The sequence below is a fragment of the Arvicola amphibius genome, chromosome 1, assembly GCF_903992535.2.
Source record: "Arvicola amphibius chromosome 1, mArvAmp1.2, whole genome shotgun sequence".
Lineage (NCBI taxonomy): Eukaryota > Metazoa > Chordata > Mammalia > Rodentia > Cricetidae > Arvicola > Arvicola amphibius.
The window spans coordinates 178,136,779-178,159,954 of record NC_052047.1 but is presented as its reverse complement, the minus strand read 5'-3'; the positions used below and the strand labels follow the sequence as shown (position 1 = coordinate 178,159,954).

General features: G+C 46.1%; 1 protein-coding gene across 1 annotated transcript; it reads right to left on the bottom strand.

Moving 5' to 3' along the window:
* Nucleotides 1-16,329: 16,329 nt before the first annotated feature.
* On the bottom strand, nt 16,330-19,850 carry LOC119815563 (cytochrome P450 26A1). The gene is made up of 7 exons (XM_038331738.1): nt 19,564-19,850; nt 19,145-19,369; nt 18,603-18,893; nt 18,362-18,523; nt 17,765-17,899; nt 17,091-17,243; nt 16,330-16,855 (listed from the first exon to the last, which is right to left on the bottom strand). Exons 1-7 carry the CDS (start codon nt 19,750-19,752, stop codon nt 16,514-16,516), a joined length of 1,497 nt encoding a protein of 498 aa, XP_038187666.1. The 5' UTR covers nt 19,753-19,850; the 3' UTR covers nt 16,330-16,513.
* Between the last annotated feature and the right edge of the window lie 3,326 nt (nt 19,851-23,176).

Below are 23,176 nucleotides of genomic sequence, written 5' to 3'. Positions count from 1 at the left end.
CAGGAAACGCTGTTTGTTAGTGGGAAGGTGCCCAAGGCCCTGGCCTACAAAATACCCAAGAGACAATGTGGGAGGCCACACTCCTCCCTGAGGACACATAAGCACTTCCCAATTGCTGGGGTGACATTTATTCCACGGGATAGAAGCCTGTAAGTTCCTGTGAGTAGCCACACACTCTATAAGTCATCAAAGTCCTTGGTTCATTTAGCTGGGTGTCTATTTTTTTCAAAATATTTATTATGTATACAATATTCTGTGTCTGTATGTATGTCTGCAGGCCAGAAGAGGGCACCAGACCTCATTACAGATGGTTGTGAGCCACCATGTGGTTGCTGGGAATTGAACTCAGGACCTTTGGAAGAGCAGGCAATGCTCTTAACCACTGAGCCATCTCTCCAGCCCCTAGCTGGGTGTCTTAGTTAGGGTTTTCATCACTGTGATGAAACACCATGACTAAAGGCAAGATGGAGAAGGAAAGGGATTATTGGGCTTACACTTCTGCATCATAGTCCGGTGGTTCTCAGTCTCCCTAAGGCTGCAACCCTTTAATGCAGTGCCTCATGTTGCGGTGACCCCCGACCATAAAACTCTTTTCATTGCTGCTGCAGAACTGTAATTTTGCTACTGTCATGAATCATAAATATTTCTGGAGATAGAGGTTTGCCTAAGGGGTCTTGACCCACAGTTTGAAAACTGATGTCGAAGCCCATCAGTGGAGGAAGTCACAGCAGGAACTCAGACGGGGCCTGTACAGGAGCTGGTGCAGAGGCCATGGAGGAAGACTACTAACGGGCTTGCTTGGCTTGCTTTCTTATAGAACCTAGAGCTACCCACAATGGACTGAGCCCTTCCCCATCAGTCACTAATTTAAAAAATACCCTACAGCTGGATCTTAGGGAGGCATTTTTTTCAACTGAGGCTCCCTCCTCTCTGATGAGTCGAGTTTGTGTGGAGTTGACTTAAAACCATCCAGCACACTGGGCTGAGGGAATTGTCTCTCTGGTCTGCTTTTGATACCCTATCTGACATTAGTCCATTCAGATCTCTCTACCAAATACCACATTTAAAAAAAAAAAAAGATTCAGATCTTTTACTTGAATAGACTTGGTTTAAATCTTGGCTCCAGCATTTACTTTTGTGAGGTGACTTAACTGCTGTGTGTTTCAGCAGTTTCATTTGTAAAACCAACATTAAAAACTATGCCTGGAGTGGGGGTGGGGGGGGTGGGGGGATGGGGGAGACTATTCCAGAGGACCCAGGTTCAATTCCTAGCACTCACACAGCAGCTCACAGCTATCTATAACTCCAGTTCCAGGGGATCAACACACTCTTCTGGCCTCTGAGGACACCAGGCGTGCATGTGATGCACAGACAGACATGCAGACAAAACATCCACACCCATAAAATACTTTTTTAAAATTATTGATGACATCTTATTTACATAAAAACAATTCCTGATGGATCTGGAGAGATGGCTCAGTGTTAAGAACCAGTATTAATCTTGCAGAGGACCTGATTATAATTTCCAGCACACACATTTGACAGCCCATAAGTACCTGTAACTCTATCTGCAGGGGACTGAAGACCTCTGGCCTCTCTTCAGACACCTATACTCACATGTACACACACTTTCATACAGACACACAAAATACACATAATTTTTTAATTAAATCTTTTCAAAAAATTGCAGAGCCAACCACTAAGGATCAAGGTTAGGCAGGAGGATCACTTGAACCCACTATTTCAGGACCAGCCTGGACCACACAGGAAGACCCTGTTAACTCTACCCGCATCAGAAGTGAGGCAACCTGAAATATCGCTTGGAGCAGTCATTCAGCACATTTTAGCTGTTTTCCCTATATAACTAAAGTGGATTAACTCAGAACTGTATCCACAAGCAAATAGAGGTTTTCAAAGGGTAGAGCTGTAGGATTTTTCTATTCAAGCTGTTGACTAGGGGCAAAATAACATCACACACTCACTGGTCGGATGGCAATTGGGATGGCAATTGTCTGCACCACCATGAGATGCAGGCTCCTCGGACAGGAAGTTAAACATCCCTTTCCCACAGTTGACTGCTAGAGCAAGAGCACATGACCTGGGATCTGCCAATCAAGTGCTCATAAGGGGCAGCAAGTATTGCCTGCCTTTGAAAGCAGAGAAGAAAGGTTAGGAAGTAGAAGGAGAGATGGGAAGGGCGGGCTGAAAGGACAGCTCATCTGGAGTCTCCACCCCTGCAGCTTCTGGGCTTTTAATCGGCCTGGCCCACACTGTGATGGTTTGAATGAGAATGGCCCCACAGGTTTATAGATTTGAATGTCTGGTCACCAGGGGGTGTTACTATTTGGAAGGTTTAGGAGGTTGGGCCTGTTGGAGGAAGTAGTCACTGGAGGCAGGTTTTGAGATTTCAGAAGCCCACGTCAGGCCCAGTGGCTCTCTCCCTTCCTGTTGCCTGTGACTCCAGATGTAGAATTTTCTGCTAACTCTCCAGCACCATGTCAGCTTGAACGCCGCCTTGCTCTCCGCCATGATGAATAACTTCTGAAACTGTAATCAAGCCCGAATTAAATGCTCTCTTTTGTAAAACTTGTTACAGTCAGCGGCGGGCAGAGAAGCCACTAGGAGAAGCCTCAGCAGCGCAGCGGACAGGCCAGGTTACCAGGAGCAACGCCAGGCTACTGGGAGCAGCTTCAGCAGCTCAAGGGGCCTGCAACGACAGCAGTGGCCTCAAGAAATGATCTGACCACCAGAAATTCAGCCTCATTCTGTTTGCACCTGAAGGAGTGTTCAACAGAACCACAGCCCCCAACTACACCTGCTAAAGGGAAAGGAATGCCTCTGAAGCACAGGCTCCACCTGTTCCGATTGGAGGAAGAGATGCGTAGACAACAGGGTAAGAATACACTCAACAACATAAAGAGCAATGCAGCACCACCAGAAACCAATGGTTCTACAACAGCAAGACCTGAGCATCCCAACACAGATGAAGCAGAAGAAAACGACCTTAAAAATAACTTTATGAAGATGATTGAGGATCTTAAAGAGAAAATAAAAAATTCCCTAAAGTGGAGGAAAAGACAAACCAAAATAAAATGGAAGAAATCAACAAATCCCTTAAAGAAAAAGCAATCGAGCCGGTGAAAGAAATGGTTTAAGACTTGAAAATTGAAATAGAGGCAATAAAGAAAACACAAACAGAGGGAAATCTAGAAATAGAAAATCTGAGTAAACAATCAGTAACTACAGAAGTAAGCATACACAACAAAATACAAGAGATGGAAGTGAGAATCTCAAGCATTGAAGATGTGATAGAGAAAACAGATTCATTCATCAAGAAAAATGTTAATTCCGACAAATTCTTAACACAAAATATCCAGGAAATCTGGGACATTATGAAAAGCCTATAATAGGGATCGAAGAGGGAGAAGTCCAGCTCAAAGACACAGAAAATATATTCAACAAAATAGTAGAAGAAAACTTTCCCAACCTAAAGAAGAACATGGCTATGAAAATACAAGAAGCTTACAGACCACCAAACAGACTGAACCAAAAAAAAGTCCCCTCACCACATAATAATCAAAACAGTAACATACAAATAAAGACTATTAAGAACTACAAAGGAAAAAGGTCAAATAACATATAAAGGCAGATATATCAGAATTACAGCTGACTTCTCAATGGAAACAATGAAAGCCAAAAGGTCCTCATCAGACATTATGCAGACATTAAGAGTCCATAGTTGCCAGCCCAGACTACTATATCCAGCAAAACTTTCAATCAATATAGATGGAAAAAACAAGATATTCCATGACAAAACCAGATTTAACCAATACCTAGCCACAAATCCAGCCCTACAGAAGTACTAGAATTTCAAACCCAAGGAAGTTAGCTACACCTACAAAAACACAGGCAATAGAAAATATCAAACCAGTAAATCCCAAAGAAGGAAAACCCACATCAATACCAACAACAACAACAAAAACAAAAATAACAGGAGCTAGCAATCACTGATCATTAATATCCCTTAATATAAATAGCCTCAATTCACCTATAAAAAGACGCAGGCTAACAGATTGGATACAAAAACAGCATCCATCCTTCTGCTGCATACAAGAAACACACCTCAATTACAAAAACAGCTATTACCTCATAGTAAAGAGTTGAGAAAAGATTTTCCAATCAAATAGACCTAAGAAACAAGCTTGTGTAGCTATCCTAATAGCTAACAAAATAGACTTCAAACTAAAATTAGTCAAAAGAGATAGAAAAGGTCATTTTATATTCATCAAGGAAAAATCCATCAAGATGAAGTCTCAATTCTGATCATCTATGCCCCAAATACAAGGGCATCCTCATCTGTAAAAGAAACATTACTAAAGATTAAATCACACATCAAGCCTCACACACTAGTAGTGGGAGACTTCAACACCCCACTCTCACCACTGAACAGGTCTGCCAGACAGAAACTTAACAAAGAAATAAATTCTGACTCAAATGGGCTTAACAGACATCTATAAACATTTCACTCAAATACACCTCAAGGAACCTTCTCTAAAACTGACCACATACTCGGTAGCAAAGCAAATCTCAACAGATACAAAAAATTTTTAATAACACTGTTTCTTGTTGCACACATCATGGCTTAAAATTAAAATTCAACAACACTAATTGCAGAAAGCCCACAAACTCATGGACACTGAACAATGCTCAACTGAATCACTAAGGAAGAAATAAGGAAATTAAAGACTTCCTAAAATTCAATGAAAATGACCACACAACATACCCAAACTTATGGGACACAATGAAAGCAGTGCTAAGAGGAAAGTTCATAACACTAATGCCTACATAAAGAAGCTGGAAAAATCCCACACTAGTGAATTAACAGAACACCTGAAAACTCTAGACAAAAAGAAGATGACTCACCCAGGAGGACTAGAAGACAGGAAATAATCAAATTGAGAGCTGAAATCAACAAAATAGAAACAGAGAAAGCAAGACCAAGAATCAATGAGACAAAGAGTTTGTTCTTTGAGAAAATCAAAAAATAGACAAACTTTTATTCAAACTAACCAAAAGGCAAAAAGAGAATACCTAAATTAACAAAATCAGAAATGAAATGGGGCACATAACAATAGACAGGGAGGAAATCCAGAGAATCATCAGGTCATGCTTCAAAAACCTATATTCCACAAAACTGGAAAACTTAAAGTAAATGGACAATTTTCTCTATAAATACCACATAGAAAAATTAAATCAAGACCAAATAAGCAAATTAAACAGACCTATAACTGCTAAAGAAATAGAAACAGTCATCAAAATTCTCTTAACAAAAAAATACCAACACTCCTAAAATTGTTTACAATAGAAACAGAAAGAATATTGCCAAACTCTTTTTACAAGGCTATAGTTACTCTGATATACAAACCACACAAAGACACAACTAAGAAAGATAATCACGGGCCAATTTTCCTCATGAATGTTGTTACAAAAATATTCAATAAAATACTGGCAAACCGAATCTAAGAACACATCAGAAAAATCATCCACCGTGACCAAGTCAGCTTCATCCCAGAGATGCAGGGATGTTTCAACACACACACACACATAAAAATCCATCAATGTAATCCATCATATAAACAAACTCAAAGAAAAAAAAAACATGATCATCTCATTAGATGCTGAAAAAGCCTTGGCAAAATTCAACATCCCTTCACGATAAAGGTCTTAGAGAGAGGAGAAATACAAGGAACATACCTAAACATAATAAAGGGAATATACAGTAAGCCAACATCAAACTAAATGGAGAGAAACTCACAGTGATCCCACTGAAATCAGGAACAAGACAAAATTGTCCACTCTCTCCATATCTATTCAGTATAGTACTTGAGGTCCTAGCTAAAGCAATAAGACAACAAAAGGAGGTCAAGGGGATATAAATTGGAAAAGAAGTCACACTTTCACTAGTTGTTGATGATATGATAGTATACATAAGTGATCCCAAAAATTCTACCAAGGAACTTCGACAACTGATAAACACCTTCAGTACCTAGCAGGATACAAGATTAACTTAAAAAAATCAATAACCCTCTTATATAAGATGATGGACTGAGAAAGTAATCAAAGAAACATCATCCTTTACAATAGCCACAAATAACATAAAATATCTTGGGGTAACTCTAACCAAACAAGTGAAGGACCTGTATGACAAGAACTTTAAATCTTTAAAGAAAGAGATTGAAGACAACACCAGAAAATGGAAAGATCTCCCATGCTCTTGAATAGGTCGAATTAACATAGTAAAAATGACAATCTTACCAAAAGCAATCTACAGATTCAATGCAATACTCAGCAAAATTCTTCACAAACCTTGAAAAAAATGCTCAGCTTTATATGAAAAAAAAAAAAAACAAAAAACCCAGGATACCCAAAAAAATCCTGTACAATAAAGGAACTTCTGGAGGCATCAACATCCTTGACTTCAAACTATACTATAGTACTACAGTAAAGAAAACAGCTTGGTATTGGCATAAAAACAGACAGAAAGGCTGGGCGGTGTTGGCGCACGCCTTTAATCCCAGCACTCGGGAGGCAGAAGCAGGCGGATCTCTGAGTTCGAGGCCAGCCTGGTCTACAAGAGCTACAAGAGCTAGTTCCAGGACAGGCTCTAGAAACTACAGGGAAACCCTGTCTCGAAACCCCCCCCAAAAAAAAACAGACAGAAAAACCAATGGAATCAAATCAAAGATCCAGATATCAATCCACACACCTATGATCACCTGATTTTTGACAAAGAAGCTAAAATTATAAAATGGAAAAAAGAAAGGATATTCAATAAATGGTACTGGCATAACTGGATATAGACATATAAAAGAATGCAAATAGATCCATTTTATTGTTATGCAGAAAACTGAAGTCCAAATGGACAAAAAACTTCAACATAAAACCAACCACACTGAACCTCATAGAAGGGAAAGTGGGAAAATGGCAGCCTACAGAACAAGAAAATATTTTAATCAACCCTACATCTGACAGAGGATTCATCTTCAAAATACACAAAGAATTCAAGAAACTAGACATCAAAAGAACAAGTAATCCAATAAAAAATGGGCTACAGACTTAAAGAGAGAACTCTCAACAACAACACAAAAATCTCAAATAGCTAAAAGACATTTAAGGAATTGTTGAACTTCCTTAGCTATCAGAGAAATGCAAGTCAATACAACTCTGTTTTGATACCATCTTACACCTGTCAGGATGGCCAAGATCAAAAACACTGATGACAGCTTATACTAGAGAGGATGTGGAGTAAGGGGAACACTCCTCCATTGCTGGTGGGAGTGCAAACTTGTACAGCTGCTTTGGAAATCAGTATGGCGGCTTCTCAGAAAATTAGGAATCAATCAATCAATTGGGTATATACCCAGCAATAACACTGTTGGGTATATACCCAAAGGATGCTCAATCATATTACAAGGACATTTGCTCAACTACATTCATAGCAGCATTATTCATAATAGCCAGAACCTAGAAACAACCTAGATGCCAGAAGAATGAATAAGAAAAAAAATTACTGAAGAATGGATAAGAAAAATGTGGTACATTTACACAATAGAATGTCACTCAGCGGTAAAAAATAATGACATCTTGAAATTTGCAGGCAAATGGATGAAACTAGAAAAAAAACTATCCTGAATGAGAGAACCCAAACCCAGAAAAATAAATATACTATGTCCTTACTCATAAGCAGATATTAGACATAAAGCAAAGGGTAAACACCCTACAACCCATAGGCCCAGAGAACCTAGACAACAAATAGGACCCTAAGAGAGATATACATGGATCCACCTAGGAAGGTGAAAAAGACAAGATCTCCTGAGTAAACTGGGAGTATGGGGGGTAGGGGGAAGGTGGAAGGGAAGTGGAGAGGAAGTAGGGGGAGTGAGAAAAATGTATAGCTCTTTAAAAAAGAGTTCCTACAGCCATGGTGTCTTCACCAAAACAGAGCACTGACTAGGACCCGCCCCCACCCTGCATTCTAGGTACCAAGACTAGGGCATTAAGCATGTTAAGTAAGCCTTCTGCAACTGATTGAGAGTCCTAGACCTTCAAATTCTTTTTTTTTTTTTTTTTTTTTTTTGGTTTTTCGATACAGGGTTTCCCTGTAGTTTCTAGAGCCTGTCCTGGAACTAGCTCTTGTAGACCAGGCTGGCCTCGAACTCAGAGATCCGCCTGCCTCTGCCTCCCGAGTGCTGGGATTAAAGGCGTGCGCCACCACCGCCCGGCTTCAAATTCTTAATTACAAAACCAATACAGATACTTAACAACCAGAAGAAACATCCAGAATGTAGTCCTGGAAGTGTGAATAATCTCTTTGCTAGGCATTCTCACACGACTTAGCCAAGTCCTTCTGCCCCTCGTCCTCCTTATAAAACAGGCCATCAAAGCTATCCTTCAAGGCGAGCAGACGTCCTTGTACCGACCCTACTAGGGCTTCACAATTTCCCATAAAATAAAGGTGATTTTTTTTTTTTTTTTTTTTTTTTTTTTTGCAGACACTCTTTGGACAGGCATGTTTTCAGAGATCCACCATAGTCTCAAATAAGCATCTTCTTTGGTGTTGCAAACTCCTTTTTCTGAACCACACCTTCAGAAGTGAAGCATCGATTTTTCCATAATGCTGTATGTATAAAGATATTTTAGAACACAGTGCTCAGAGTATCTGAAACTGGAAACAACCTAAATGTTCAGCAATCTCCCCTTATCTCTATTGTTTATGGCATCTTGTGGGCAGAGGAGGGGCTGGGGATTTCAATGATCAAAAGGCACTCTATGAAAACCGCTACTCAAGTGCAGGTGAGAGTTGGGACTTTTAGGTTCCTTCCAACAGTGAAATTTTAGCTGGCTTCCCTTCAGTGATGGAAGAGAAGCAGGAACTAGAAATAAAAGGTGTATCAAGGTCAAACTAACCAAAGCATAAGGGGATCATTGTTTTACCCATGCAACCAGCAAACCTGAATACTCAGAGAACTTGTCAAGTTTGGTTCATCCCTAGAAATTCCAAAGCCTTAATGTGCATCAGTTTGCCTTGGACTCTCACTAAATGTGAATGGATCCTGAGACGCTGCTGCTGCATCACCAAGTGACCAAGAGAAGCAGACGCTGCTGATCCACAAAAGAGACTCACTAAAGGGATGGGGTCAGGACCTATGAGTGGGTTCAGTGGAGAAAAGGCACTTGCTGCATAGGGCAGAATACCTGAGTTTAATCCGTAGGATCCACATAGAATTGGTAGGTGAGAGTTGTCCTCTCTCCTACACACACACACACACACACACACACACACACACACACACACACACACACACACGCTGTAGCAAGCACATATCAAAACAACAGTAAATAAAACAAAACACTTTTCTAAAAGAAGGGATTGATCTATTCACCTCTGCTTAGGATTGTCCAAGTATTTGCAGAAAGTCCTGAGCCCCAAGAAATCCATAAGTACTTGACAGACCAGGACAATTCGTCACCCCAATGACTGGATTAACTAAAACAGGGTCCAGTAACACAGAGGCCTGAAAATGTAACTGAGTGACGTTCACTTGCTGGAAACACTGGCAAACTGAAGAGTTTAAGCATCTATTCACTGGGGCTTTACCCAACATTCTCCAGTCTGAGATGCTGGAGGAGATGCCTCCTGAGACCATCCAGATAAGGGTTTCTTACTGTCAGCAGCAGCAGGGGGCAATGGGTGACAGCAAAAATACAAGAATTCCAGGATTCCTCAGAAACAAGAAGGAGGCAGGAAAAAGCATCTATGCCTTCGTCTGAACGCACTGTGGTAGCCAACTTCCAAAAGGTGCTGGTCCTTCTCCGTTCTAGAATCCCCTGCAAGGACAGCTCACCTGGGTCATCAGTAGATTAAAGTATGATTTCCAATGCTAGGTGACAAAAGACATTAAGGCTTCGCTCCTGCTCCTGGTTTTGGATCACTTGTTCTGAGCAAGGCGAGGTGCCATGTGTCAGGGATCCTTGAGGCACTCTTTAGAGAGAATCACATAGTGAGGAACAAAGCCTTCCTGTCCCCAGTCACATGAGTGTGTGTCATCCAGGAAGCAATCCCCTGAAGCGCTACTCAAGGCTTTGGGTAGCATCATTCCTATCCAACAGCAGACAGCAGAACCACTCAGATGAACTGGTTTTGTTTTTTTTTTCTTAAATATAATTTAAAATTTTAACTTTCTTTGCTTTGTATGTATAGGTGTTTGTTTGCATATGGAACATACCACACGAGTGCCTGGTGCCATCAGAAGTGAAAGAGGGTGTTAGGTGTCCTGAAACTAGAGTCACAGACAGTGAGCTACCATCTGGGGTCTAGAGACTGAACCTGGGGCCTCAGGAAGAGCAGCCTGTGCTCTTACGCACTGAGCCACCTCTCCAGTCTCTCAGATGAACTCTTGACAGAGTCCTCTAAAAACTCCTCCAAGACCAAAAAACCAAGAAGTTTCAAACTAACAGTCAATAAGGCCACAAATTTCATTTTTCTTAAATGTTTAAAAAGGAAAAAAAAAGGATTGTCTCCAATATCCAAAGAGGCTGTTCCCAAGCAAATCAAGAGGCCCAACACCTTAAATAACTGAAAGACCTTTAGACACCCAGGTCTTCATTCCTACAGTTGAAGAGTAGATCAGGCCTACTCTAGAGGGTACCTATTCCCCCCCAGGTCTGCACACCAACCACCCGGATCTAGGTACAGCACATCACTTACCAACCCTGTAACGTTTGCAATCACAGATCAGAAATGCTGTCACTGGGTGGTGCTCGGTGTGGTCCCTGGACCACCAGCATCAGTATCACCCAGGGACTATCTGCAAATGCCAATTCTTGAGTTAATGCAGAAAACCTAGGCTGGAGCCAATCTGTATTTCAACAAACCCTCTATGCACATGCATCCTACTGCACACTCGCATCTCACAAGCAAGGCTTCCAGTGTCTTAGCTACTTTTCTATTATCGTGACCAGACGCCATGACCAAGGCAACAACGAGTTTGCTGGGGGCTTGCTTACTGTTTCAGACGGTGAGTGGCTGATGACCATGGTGGGGAGTACGGCCGCAGGCATGGAGATGGAGCAGGAGCTGAGAAAGCATCAACCATGAGGCAGAGAGAGAACCGACTGGAATAGCCAACCCCCAGTGACACCCTTCCTCCAATAAGGCCACCCTTCTAATCCTTCCCAAACAGTTCTGCCAACTAGAGACCAGCCATTCAAATATGTGAGCCTATGGGAGCTGTTAACATTCACACCACCATGCTCAGCTCCAAGACATGTGAGGGACAGCTCTACTAACGAGCAGAGTTGGTCACTAGCCCCAAGCAGAAACACCAGCGAGCTGGACCTTCTGCCAGGCTTGCTGGAAAGTCCACTGTGGCTATAAAACTCCAAGTTCTAACAGCAACACGGTGAGTCTCTCTCCTCAGAAGTGTGCAAGGATCAAGAATCTGCATGGTTCAGTCTTAAGGGTCTCTTTGACATGCCCACAAATAACCAACACACAGGGCTTTGTTCTTTGTTGCTGTTCTTGTTAGAGTTGAAAACAAGTCGGAACCTAAGGGTTCTTGGAACACTGAATTTCCCAGATGGAGCCTGAGGTGCTCAGATGATGCACCCATAGCCCTTCCTCCAGCCCTAAAAGCCAGTGACTAGCTGATATTAAGTGAACTTTCCATTTCAGAATGCCAAGTTCCCTCATCTAGTTTGAAACAGGTCACTGTCACATTGGGTGGCTTGGTTGTTCCTAGTGAACCGACTGGTCTGTTAGTCGCTCGATTTTGTCACATTATAAGCAACGCGCTTTATCCTCCTTTCCCGATTCAAATGAACCTACTAGTAACTTCAGGCTAACAGCCTGGAAGCATCTACTATTGCTAAGTAAACAGAGATTTCTAACCCCTCAATGGACTGAGTTTGGCGGCAGTGAGAGCCCTTACAGTGTGGGGCAGTTTTTGTACTGAAGCGATGTGGTTACGAACACTGCAACACGATAACTCTCACCCAGAAAACCCACCACGCAGTCCAGAGCGAAGCCTCCACCCCGTCCCAGGGTTCTAACCGGAGTTGACTCTACTTCAAAGAAAGGAAAGCTTGTTTGGCCAAATACCCATGGAGCATTGGTTTCAGGAATGTGACATGCTGTTAAACCACACCGTGTAAGCTTGCGGCCACTGAGATTTTCCAAGGATGAAAGTTTCGCTTTTCAAAAAAAACCATGGCACCATGTAAGTCAAAGAAACACAAGGTAGTAGATGGTGTCCAGAAACATTCTTCCTCGGAGAATGCCTACTATGTGTGAGCATACTCTGGAGGAGGGCAATAAACTATGTAAACGGAGTAAATGTACGTGACTAGAATGCCGAAAAGCGTTTCCTAACCTTGAGAAGCATTTCAGGCGGTAGAGAGGAGGTAATGGTGGGCCAGGAAGAGTCCTGTTTCAGTGCACGGCTCTGTAGGAAGGCTGCGGAAAGAGAAGGATGCTCCACACCTGGGATTGTGGAATGGATGAATGGTCAGCATGGGACAGCTGGAGGAAGTTGCTGGGTATTGGAGCAGACACAGAAACTGCAGGCAGAAGTGACATATCACAGGGTCCTTGGTGCTTCTGTGCCTCCACCTCATCTGGTCCTAAGGTTCAAGGCGAGGGCTGTCTCCCTGGATTGTTCTTAATGTGTATTTCAAAGCAAAGAAGGTATCGGAAGACCTGAACAGCACAGAATGGAAGTTCAGGGCTTTGCAACTATTCAGCTTTGGAAGAGGATGGGGGAGCCATTTAAGACAACTTCCCCACCCAGCTTCCGTTTGAATGTGCCTGAAGATAGGGAGTTTGCTCCCTTACCAGAGTGCAGGTTTCATCACCAAAGGACTCTAGCTGTTTCTTCACAGAGCGGCCTTGACATCCTCCTCCCCTGGCAGACCTAAGCGTGCTCTGTTCAGAAGAACAGGTCTGAACCTCTATTTACAACAGTTTGGATTTGAACTCGCTGTTTGTAGGAGCCACCACAAACTCTCTAACATCCACAGAGCTCTTTTTTTTGGCGGGGGGGGGATTTGGTTTTATTTTGCCAGGTGTGGTGCCCACCTTTAATCCTACCGTCCCAGAGGCTGAGGCAGGCAGATCTCTGAGTTGGATGCCAGCCTGGTCTACACAGCAAGCCCCAGGCCAGCCAGGGTTTCACGATGAGACCCTGTTTCAAAACAAACAGATTTATTTTATTTTTATTATGCATATTGGGTGCTGTGTGTGTGCTCATGGAGGCCTAAAGAGGTCAGAAGAGGTCATCAGATCTCCTGGAGCTAAGCTAGAGGCAGTGGTGAGCTACCCGGTGTCGGGGAGCTACCCGGTGTGGGGGAGCTACCCAGTGTGGGTGCTGGGGACCACACTCAGGTCCTATGCAAGAGCAGAAAGAACTCTTAATGACTACAGCCCCCACTGGGCTCTTTCTCAAGGGATGGTTCCAGAATTGAATTCATGTCACTGACTAGGTTGCCCATGTTTTTGGAAAACTGGGGTAACATAGCATAGATCAAAATATGGGGAGCGTGGGAAATACTGCAACCCAGAGTCTACAGATTGTTGGTGGCTCCCTGTAGAAACAAATGACGGGCTGGGTTCAGTAAACCTTGACTACGTGAGCCCTTCCAGAGGGGCCAGGCCTGTTGTGGAGTCCTTGCTAAGTCATCGGGTGCTTTTCAGCTTCTCGCTGTCTAGGGTTCAAAGCAGCCTTGAACCAGAATGTATCAGTTTTGGATTTCATGGACACTGGTGGAAAAGCCACAGAGCCCCGAGCTTGGCATAGAAGGGAGAAGACCGCCCCCTTGTGGACCTTTGGGGGTTTGCAAAGTGCAAACGCCCTGAACCCACACAGGGCACTGGAGGGAAGTGGAGCCCCAATTCACCTGTCGCTTGTGAAAGAGCGGTAGCAGGGACAGAAGGGGTGGCAGGAATACAGGAAAGGAAGTAAGAAGATAGTGATCCCTCGGTTGGCTACAGAAAATCGGAAAGCTAATAGGCAAATGTTACTAGCTGTTAGGTAAAGGGTAGGTCCAGGCAGGAGAAGCATCGAGAACTCTTTCCTGATTCCAAAACTCCTGGTGTATCTCCTTCTCTAGTACAAAGAGGTAACAATAGTCCTGCAGAACATAGGTGCCTTCCCCTTTACATCCCTGTCCTGATAATGATCTGTGGTCAGTGGCGCCACATCTTTGACTGAAGACCAAAGCACGGGAAAGGACAAGGGCAAACTCTGCCGGAAGGAGGTGGTAAGCCCACCTACAGCTACAGTGAGTGCATCCCTCCATCGCTGTACGGAGCTCTGAGAGCCCCAAGGGCCATTTCCTGTAGTCATTGCCCTCTTCCCACAGGCTTGGCCAAGTCTTCGTCCTTCCGCTGTCACCTGGGCACAGACCCACACGTACTTGTACCATACGCATGCTGGTCCAGAGAGGTGTGAGCTAGGCTCACTTCACATCCTTTATACAGCTCACACCACACACCTAACCTGCTTTCACTAGGTGCCCACTGCGTCACCAGAGACTGCGCTGGAGGTGTCCCTCTGAGGTGGATTCTGGACAATATAACTGAGTTAAAGGTAGTCTTGAGAAATCACGAGCACCTTCCTCAAAGTTTTCCGGCAGGGGAGGGGGAGATTAAGGTGGCTTTTAAGAAGTTGAATTATATGGCTCAAGTCCCTTTTAGAATTCAGCTGTGGGGGTTCATTGTCCTCAAGTCGCCAAAGACATTGTTGTTAAAGGCAGTCGCCCGCCAGGAAAATGCCATGTTGAAATCTTCCTAAAATGGTCTTGTATAAATGATCTGTAATCATGATGCCCTCGAGCTAGCTCAATCTATCTGCAAAGATCTAGATTATGAAGAGAATGGACCATTTTGTCACACTAGAGAATACTTAAGCTATTGGCAGCCCATCTCATTTCTCCATGGTGCAGTGTAAGGCACTGTGGGTTATCAATAAGTTCTCTAAATATCAGAAGACTCCAACGATAAGAAGTTCTACCCAAACACTGAAGTCAGGTAGAACACGCACGTCTAATCGTCAACAGAACGCTGTTCAAACACCTAGGTCAGACCACCCAGCTTCTGTGGCATTGCCAAATTCTCAAATTGTAAAGACAATTTTAAAGTCCAAAACCTACAAACAGTCAGAGGTTCAATGAGCAGGTTGTGCCATTTCAAAATGGAGAATGTGCTTGCATAAGCAAGTCACCGTGGCTAACCTTTCTGGATTGAGTCCGGCCTTCAGTTTAGAAACGTGGCCATGCCAGGGCCAGAGCTGTGACAAACCTGTGCTTTCGAGGAGGTTAGCCAAGGTTCACAGGGTCATGACTGGGCCATTTCATCAGTCACGTCAGGCTCACACCCTATTGCCAGAGATAGATAAAACTTTATCTGTCACTGAGCCAAATCTGCTCCTACTGCCTCATCTCGAATAAAGAAAACCTGGGTTCAGCTCATCTAAAGCAGCCTTGTCTTTTCCCAGCATGGTTTCCAGAAGCAAATTCTAAGGAAAGGTGACATGCCAGGAGTTTTCTTATTTCATTTTGGTCAGGAACTATCCATAATCAGAGTGACTGGCTCTGTCTTATCTAAAACATCAGCTTCAAAAGAGAGTTCTGCCTTTCAACGACCTGAATTAACTATGCTAACTGAGCAGACCCTGGTACACTAGAAGGATGCTTCCCGATGCACCAGCATTGTTACCTTCCCAGAACCATCCTTCTCTACAGTAAAGTCAACGACCAACACCAAAGATCTAAAACAGCCCTGGGTTCAACTCCCAAAAACACAAAAGGAAAAGAATCTAAAATTAACTTCGGGCTGGCAACGGGGAGATGTACCTCACTGGTAACACACTTCCCCTACACAAGTGAGGCCTTCAATCCAACCCTAGCACCATAAAAAATGTAAATAAATAAATTTAACTTAACTAGCCTTGGTAAAGTTTCGAAATGTGGACTCTCAACTATCTTACAAGAATTTGCAAAAAATACCCGTGGACCAGCACACACGTAACGCATGTTTTCTAACGTGGAGGGGGAACTATGGTTTCATTCTAAATCATTTTAAATGCACAAACGACATCAATTCTTTCAAACGGGAATTTCTGTTGGTGTGTTTTGTTCTTTAGAGACAGCATCTCTGTAGCCAAAGTTGGCCTTGAGTGTCTGTTCTTCCTGCCCTTACCTTCCAAGTACTGGGATTACAGCCATGTACCACCATGGCCAGCTTGCCAACAAGATTCTTAGAAGCAAGAAAAGTACTTTTTAATTTTACTTTATTTGGAAATCATACAAATTCATTATTTTAATATTTAAAGACCATGGGGCTGGAGTAGAGACACATAAATATTATACTATACATTTAGAAATTAAATAAAGGCAACATGACACTATAAAAAAAACACACGTATACTTCAAAGAAGTCCAAGAGTTGAAATACCCATCATATATCTCCCCGGAAGTGGGTGAATCTCGCGGGGAGATTGTCCACAGGGTACACAGTGGGGCTGGTTTTCATTGTAGGAGGTCCATTTAGAAGCTGCCAGTCACAATGCCTGGCCAGCTCCACTGTAAATATCTTAAGAAGAATTTTTGCAAACTCTTTGCCTACACAGCTCCGAAGGCCTCCTCCAAATGGAATGAAGCTGAACCTGGACGCGTGCTCGGGATGAGGTGGTATAAAGCGGTCAGGGTTAAATTCCTCCTTGTTAGTGAAGTTATCTGCGACGTCATGTGTGTCACAGATACTATAAATAACATTCCAGCCCTTGGGAATCTGGTATCCCTGGAAAAAATTAGGAAGTCCTAAGAACCGGCAAGCCAGACTTGAGCTTGCAAGAACAAAAAGTCATCACGGATATGGTTGGGGTTGGGAGGAGGGCGAGTGGGAGGCCTGATTTGCATTACTGAATGGTGCAGGACAGTAGGTAGTAAGCTCAGGGATACTCTGCTCAGGGAAGCTGAGGCTCAGAACCACAGCAGAGCAGACAGGGTGGGGGATGGGAAGGAGGAGAACTCACATTCAACTCAAAAGTCTTCAGAGCAACCCGAAACCCTCCTGGAACTGGAGGATTCAACCGAAGGGTCTCCTTAATAACACACCCAGTGTATTTAAGCTGCTCCAAAGTTTCCATGTCTAACTTGCTGTCTTCGTTGCTCTTGCAAAGTAAGCCCTATCAAAAACAGATACAGAGGGGGAATGACTCTTGGCCACCCCAATGAAATCAGGCCAGCTGATGTCAACAGGACTAACTGTTGCCTGAACCCAAAGGCGACCGGATGGGAGAAGATACCAGGGAAACAGCAGCTAATGGCCAATCACTTCCACACTTCCTCAGCCCAAGCCCACCACCTCTTTTCACCCTGGGAATGTTGCTCACCAGGTGTCCCCTCACCAACACTGCCCACCCCGATCAGCTATGGCACTAGCCACTCTATTCATTTTCTTGAGTGGGCAAATATCCACGAAAGGAGAGCCTAATAATCTCTACAGTTCTGCGAAAAGTGGAGGAGGTGCAGGAACACAGGGTCAAACTCTGCCCAAGAAAGATCTTAGCACAAAGAACTGCTCTTTTAAAACCACAAGCCCCCTAGCCCTTGGTCCTTCCCTTTCATAGTACCAGGTGTAGGGAGCAAACTTACTTACTGGGAAGTGGGGGGCAAGGGCAGTAGGGAACCTCTAGAATCCTCCTACCTTAGTCCTTATCTCCTCTCGGACTTTCCGGAGAACACGTGGGTAGAGTCCTAGGTAAGCAATCAGCGATGTGGCTGCACTGGCTGTCGTTTCGTGGCCACCAAAGAGGAGCTCTGTTGAAGACTGCTTTAGTGCCTAAGGATAAAAACAGAAGCTTATTCAGATCTGCGTGCCGTTTTACAGCACCGTTACAAAGGACCGAACTGAGAATATTGAACGGAAGATTGCAGGGAAAAAACGCTTTGCTCATAGAAAGTCAAAGAAAGCAAACAAAATGCAAAACTCCCTTAATTTTACTCTTCCTTGACCTTGGTTTTATTAATACCTCCCAATGTTCTTTCAACCTTTGCAAATGAGATTTTCCCTTTGAACCTAGGGACCATTCTGGTTGTACAGCCTCCCTCTTTCTTCCACAGCTCTCCAGATCTAGCGTTAACCCTCAGGATTCATCAGTGTAGTCTCAGTAGGGTGCCCACCCTGGAGAACCTGGGCTCCTGATAGCGCTTTTGGACCGCCCCTCCCCCGCTCAGGAAATGTTCTGGAAAGCCGGAGAGACCCCCTCTCCCAACCTTGGCATCCTCTGAAATAGCTAGTCACCTGCATATCCAGCCGCTCTCCCCTCTTCCATGAGTGTTCAATCAGGAGCTGTAGTGCGTCCTTGCACGAGTCCTCTTGGGGCTCGTCAGCCCGAAGCCGGCTGATCTTGGCACGAATGTTCTCCTCGATCCGCGCGTGAATAAGGTTCCTCGCCTTCACGCCCTGAGCGCGGAGACAGCATGGCGGTGAGCGGACGCCAGTCTTGCGCGCCCCTCGCTCCAACTCCGCCAACTGCCCTTACCCGGTACAGCCCGCTGAAGGGCACGTCAATGGGGAGAGAGAAGAGATTGCGGGTCATCTCCTCGAAGGCTTCCACTAGCTGCTGCTCGTCCTCCCCGCCGCCCGCCGGACCGGGCTCACAGCCCAGCAGGATACGCATGGCGATGCGAAACATGAGGCGCTTCACCTCGGGGTAGACCAGGAGGCCGCGCTCGCCGCAGCTTAGCCACTGTTCCAGACAACTGCCCACCTCTTCGGCGATCACCGGCACATAGCACTGGAGTGCCTCGCGGTTGAAGGCCTGCATAATCACCTGATCCCCCAGCAGCAGAGAGATTACAAACCTCTTCCTCCTCACACAGACACCATCCCGCCTTCCCGAGTACCCTTCCAGGACGTCCAGAGCCTCCAGTCCTACGCACGTGCTGGTGTGGAAACCTAAAGTGGATCTCAGAGAGGATCCTAGTCCCCACCTCCTATGGCTAACCCTCATCGGCATCTATTCGAGCCAAGCCAAAGACTGAGGAATGCCTGCTATCCAAGGCGTTGTCACCTCTCTCTCACCTTCTTTCGCTGCTTGTGAGACGAATCGTGCAGGTTGGAGAGGCATCCGGAGCCCAGGATGGTGCGCACCGAGGCAGGCCACTGCACCGCCACCAGCCGGTGCTCCCCCAGCAAGATGCGCCGCACGTTATCCGCGCCCATCACCCGCACCGTGGGCCGCCCAAACAGATGAGTCTTGTAGATGAAGCCGTATTTTCTGCGCTTCATCTGCAGAAACTTCCTCCGCTGGGAGTGAGATGGAAGAGAGAGACCGGCAAACCTCGTGAGGGGGCGCCGGGGAGCATCTGGCCTCCGTCTAGCCCCTCTTTTAGCCTTAGTCGCCTCCCTCGCAAGGACACTTATCCCAGCTTCGGCCCAGGCCAGAGCTGAGGCGGAAAATCCTCCGGGAAATCCTCAGGTCCCTTCCCGAGTTCCCTTACCTGCAGCACCATCTGCAAGGTTTCCCCAAAGAATGGGAAGCCCATGGTCCCGGGGGGCAAAGGGAGGGCGCAGCTGCGGTCGCGGCTGCTCACACAGTACAGGTACCAGAGCTTAGTCGCTGCTAGGAAGAGCAGCAGCGGCAGCACGAAGGTGCAGAGAGCACTGGCCAGCAGCGCCGGGAGCCCCATGGCATGCAGCAGCCTCCGCGCCACCTGCCGCCGCCGCCCTCGCTCCGAACCCCGCCGCGCGCCCTCTTTATAGGCCGCCCAGGTTACTGCCCACGTTACCTTGGTCAGACAAATTAGTTCACCCAAAGTTCATCTTTAATTGCGGATCGGGCCCCTAGCTCCTCCCCCCGCGAGGCGCTGCCCAAAATCTTTAACCGTTTGTTCCGCGCCCAGGCAGAGGCGGCGCACTGGCGGCTTCCCTGGGAGCGCGCCTCCTGGGGTGCGGGGCTAGGAACACCGCCTCCCCTATCCCGGGTGTGCGGAGTTCCGAGTCAGCAGGGAGCGGTCGGGGGCTGGGGAAGCGGGTTGTGGATCCGGGAATTTGGAGTCCTAGGTTTTCTAGCTGTCTTTTGGTTGTCCCTCACGCCGGGTCCTACGAGCTGCCCCAGCCCAAAGCAGCCTTCCTGACTTTCCATGCAATGGCGCCGCACGGGCTTGGAGAGCGTGTTCAGAAATCACCATTCAGTGGACTTGACCCACAGGTTGGGTAAATAAGATCCCAAACACTTCCTGATCTGTGAGGATCCTAAGAAGATCCCAAGGCTGGGGCCCAAGCCAGAGAGAGCATCGGAGGTCAAGTACGACTGGCAGATTGTGCATCCCGCAAGTGAGCCAGTGCATGAAGTCTTGAGAAGAGCTGCTTTAGGATTCAATTGCAAGAAAGCCTTCAAGTCTCTGGGACCCCAGGAGCAGCCTTGCACAAGCCCTATTACCCTACTCTGCAGCCCAGCGCTGTACTAAAGAGCCCAGCGGCTCCAAACTCGGTACCTAGCTGTGGTAATACCGCCAAGCTGGCTCAATTCCTATGGCCCTGGGGCTAGCAAACCCAGCCAGGCAGCGGGGAAGAGGGCCCCTGGTCCAGGCAGATAAGGGGAGGAAGACAGAGGGAGGAAACCCAGGAGTCCCGTTCCACCTCGGAGTGCCTGACTCTTGGGCGAGCTAGCAGGCTTCCTCCTGTCTGTGTCCCTTCCTTAGGAAGAAGGCTATCATTTCCACTGTTTCCACTCTGTCTACACCTCAAGGCAGCTGTGAGTTCCCAAAAGAAGGCGTCTGCTTCCAAATGGCTTCTTAGGCTACATTTATAGATCGGTCGGGCTTCAAGACTCCCAGATCCAACCCAAAGAAAAGCCAGAGACCCTGGTAAGACTGCTATTGGACCCTATGTTTCTGCCACCAGCCATAGGGAACTTAAAGGGAATCGGTACTGGGGAGCAAGTCTCAGTTCCTGCAGCCAATACAGAGCTCGGGAACTGTGGGATGCGTGCACACACACCCTGGGCTTCCCGTGACCTCCCGCCAGCCACATCGTTTCAGCCAGTGCCATACACTGCCTTGATTTGGGCACTGAAGTTACCAGCGGCGTGGAAAACAAACAGAATGACGCGTGTTTGTTTAGACCTGAACACGGGATCTAGCAAAAGCGGCCCCCCCCCCGCACCCCTTGGGAAGAGTCCATTGAAGATGAAAAGCTAAAGCTGTTCAATACGTGGCCTGCCAGTGGTGGTCCCCAAATGACACCCACCCCCGCCCACGCCCCCGGGGGGAGTCACAAAATACCCGCAAAGGTCGTGAGGACCTGTACAAACCTAGAGACTCTCTGAGCCAGGATGCCTACGGGTTGTATTTCGGGGATTCAGTAGCTCCCCATAACTCTGTTCAGTGTTTCAGAGACTCTCGAGAGGTGGGCGCTGCCGCTGTCATATCTTGTAATGGTTTGGTTATTGTAAGGACTGCGTCCCAGCTTCTGCACTGGCAAAAACGCGGACAGACTGTGCTGGAGGTAATTCTCAGAAATCTCCGCCCGCCCCTTTCTGGAGAGCGCCTCCGGCCGGTGTGCAAAAAATCGGCCAGCGGGGGCGTGACCTGGGGCCCGTTCCCAATCCTTTAGCCTGACCCGCCTGTGACCCCTGCAGGCCGGACCGTGACATCCCAGTGAACTCTGCCGGGCCACCCCACCAAGTTCAGCGCACGCTAGGTCAAAAAAGGAGCCCCGCTAGCGTGCTGGAAATGGCTACGGGGAAAAACCTAGTACTTAAAAAAATAAATTGAAAAAATTTTAACTGGTCATCAAGATCCGCGGGGCGCCTGGCAGGGAAACATTAAATGTTAGAATGCAAAATCGTTTAAAAACTTCTTCAAGGGGGAGGGAGATCAATAAATTACCAGCCCAAATAGGAACTTTGATCTAGGATACCCCAGACTTTATTGGGTGGTGGTGAGTGGGGAAGGGGAGGTTGGCTCGCTTAGAAACCAAATGTTGGCCAGTCTTCCTATTGCTAAGGGTTGGGAGCTGTGGGATCAGGTTTGTGGTGGCCCTTGTTTCTGTTGTTTTGCTTTTGCTACAGGAAACGGGTGGCAGGAATCAAACGACCAGCACCCGCTCCTCCTGGACTCTCCCTCCAGCCCCCTTTAGCTTCCCCTCTGGTCTCTACGCCTGCTGTTGTTCCCAATGCTGCTTGGGGACTGAGGCCAAAGTGGACTGACGCCTATGTCACCTCAGATGGGGTCCCTTGCCCAACTGTCAGCATTTAGATTCACTCTGAGTTAAAGGCCTGTTTTGTTTTGGGGTTTGGTGGTGGCGGTGGTGATTTCTCTATGCTTCACACTACTGGGCATTCTTGTTTTGTTTTGTTTTGCTGGTTTATTTATTGTCTGCCTCTTTCTGTAAACATCGAAAAGTCCAAGGGGCAAGAACTACATCTGGTCTTTCCCTAAGAACATGCAGTTGCTAAAATAGGAACCTACGTGTCCCTCAATAATATGAAATAAAGGGAAACAGAAAAACTGGAGCCACTTCCATGTGTTTATAGTAGGTCCGTACCCCAAAGCAAGTCAACAAGTCTCTTTGAACCAGTTTGTCCACAGGCTTCTGAAAGGCACCTCCCCTGTTTTTTTTTTTCTCCCCAAATCAGAATCAGCTTTGAAGCAGGGTCTTTTGGCCTCCTCATCCAGACCCAGGTTTCTTAGATGCTCAAGGTTGTAGGCCTGCTCCGTAATGCCTTTGCTCCCCCTGGTGCCTGCGAAGCTCAGGCCCTGGCCTTTACTCTGAGCAGCTGTGGGTGATTGACTAGCCTGTATAAGGGTATGGTGGTGTGAATCCCAACATCTGCTCATCCCCAAGTACCTACTTATGTCCCCCTTGACTTCAGGCCCCAGGATCCACTTTAAGCATAAGGTCGGGAGGCCACCAATTTCCTCTTGATTCATTACAGAGGCAGCCTGGGCCAGGTTGCAGCCTTCCTGGCTCATCAGTTATGGCCTCTGCTCAGGAGTGTGGGAATGTGGGGGGCAGGTTGAAGGAGGGGTTTGGGAATGACAGCAGGATGATAGTGGCTTATGATTTAAACGGTGGTGGGAATCTCTGAACTGGAAAGGACAGACAGGC

Bases quoted from the DNA above. Each gene is read 5' to 3' on its own strand.
- LOC119815563 (XM_038331738.1), bottom strand. From the start codon at position 19,752: ATGGGGCTCCCGGCGCTGCTGGCCAGTGCTCTCTGCACCTTCGTGCTG. The intron at 18,524-18,602 runs GTAAGGGCAGTT...CTCCGCGCTCAG, and splicing joins CCTTCAGCGGGCTGTACCGG to GGCGTGAAGGCGAGGAACCT. The intron at 17,900-18,361 runs GTGACTAGCTAT...TTTTATCCTTAG, and splicing joins GAGAGCGGCTGGATATGCAG to GCACTAAAGCAGTCTTCAAC.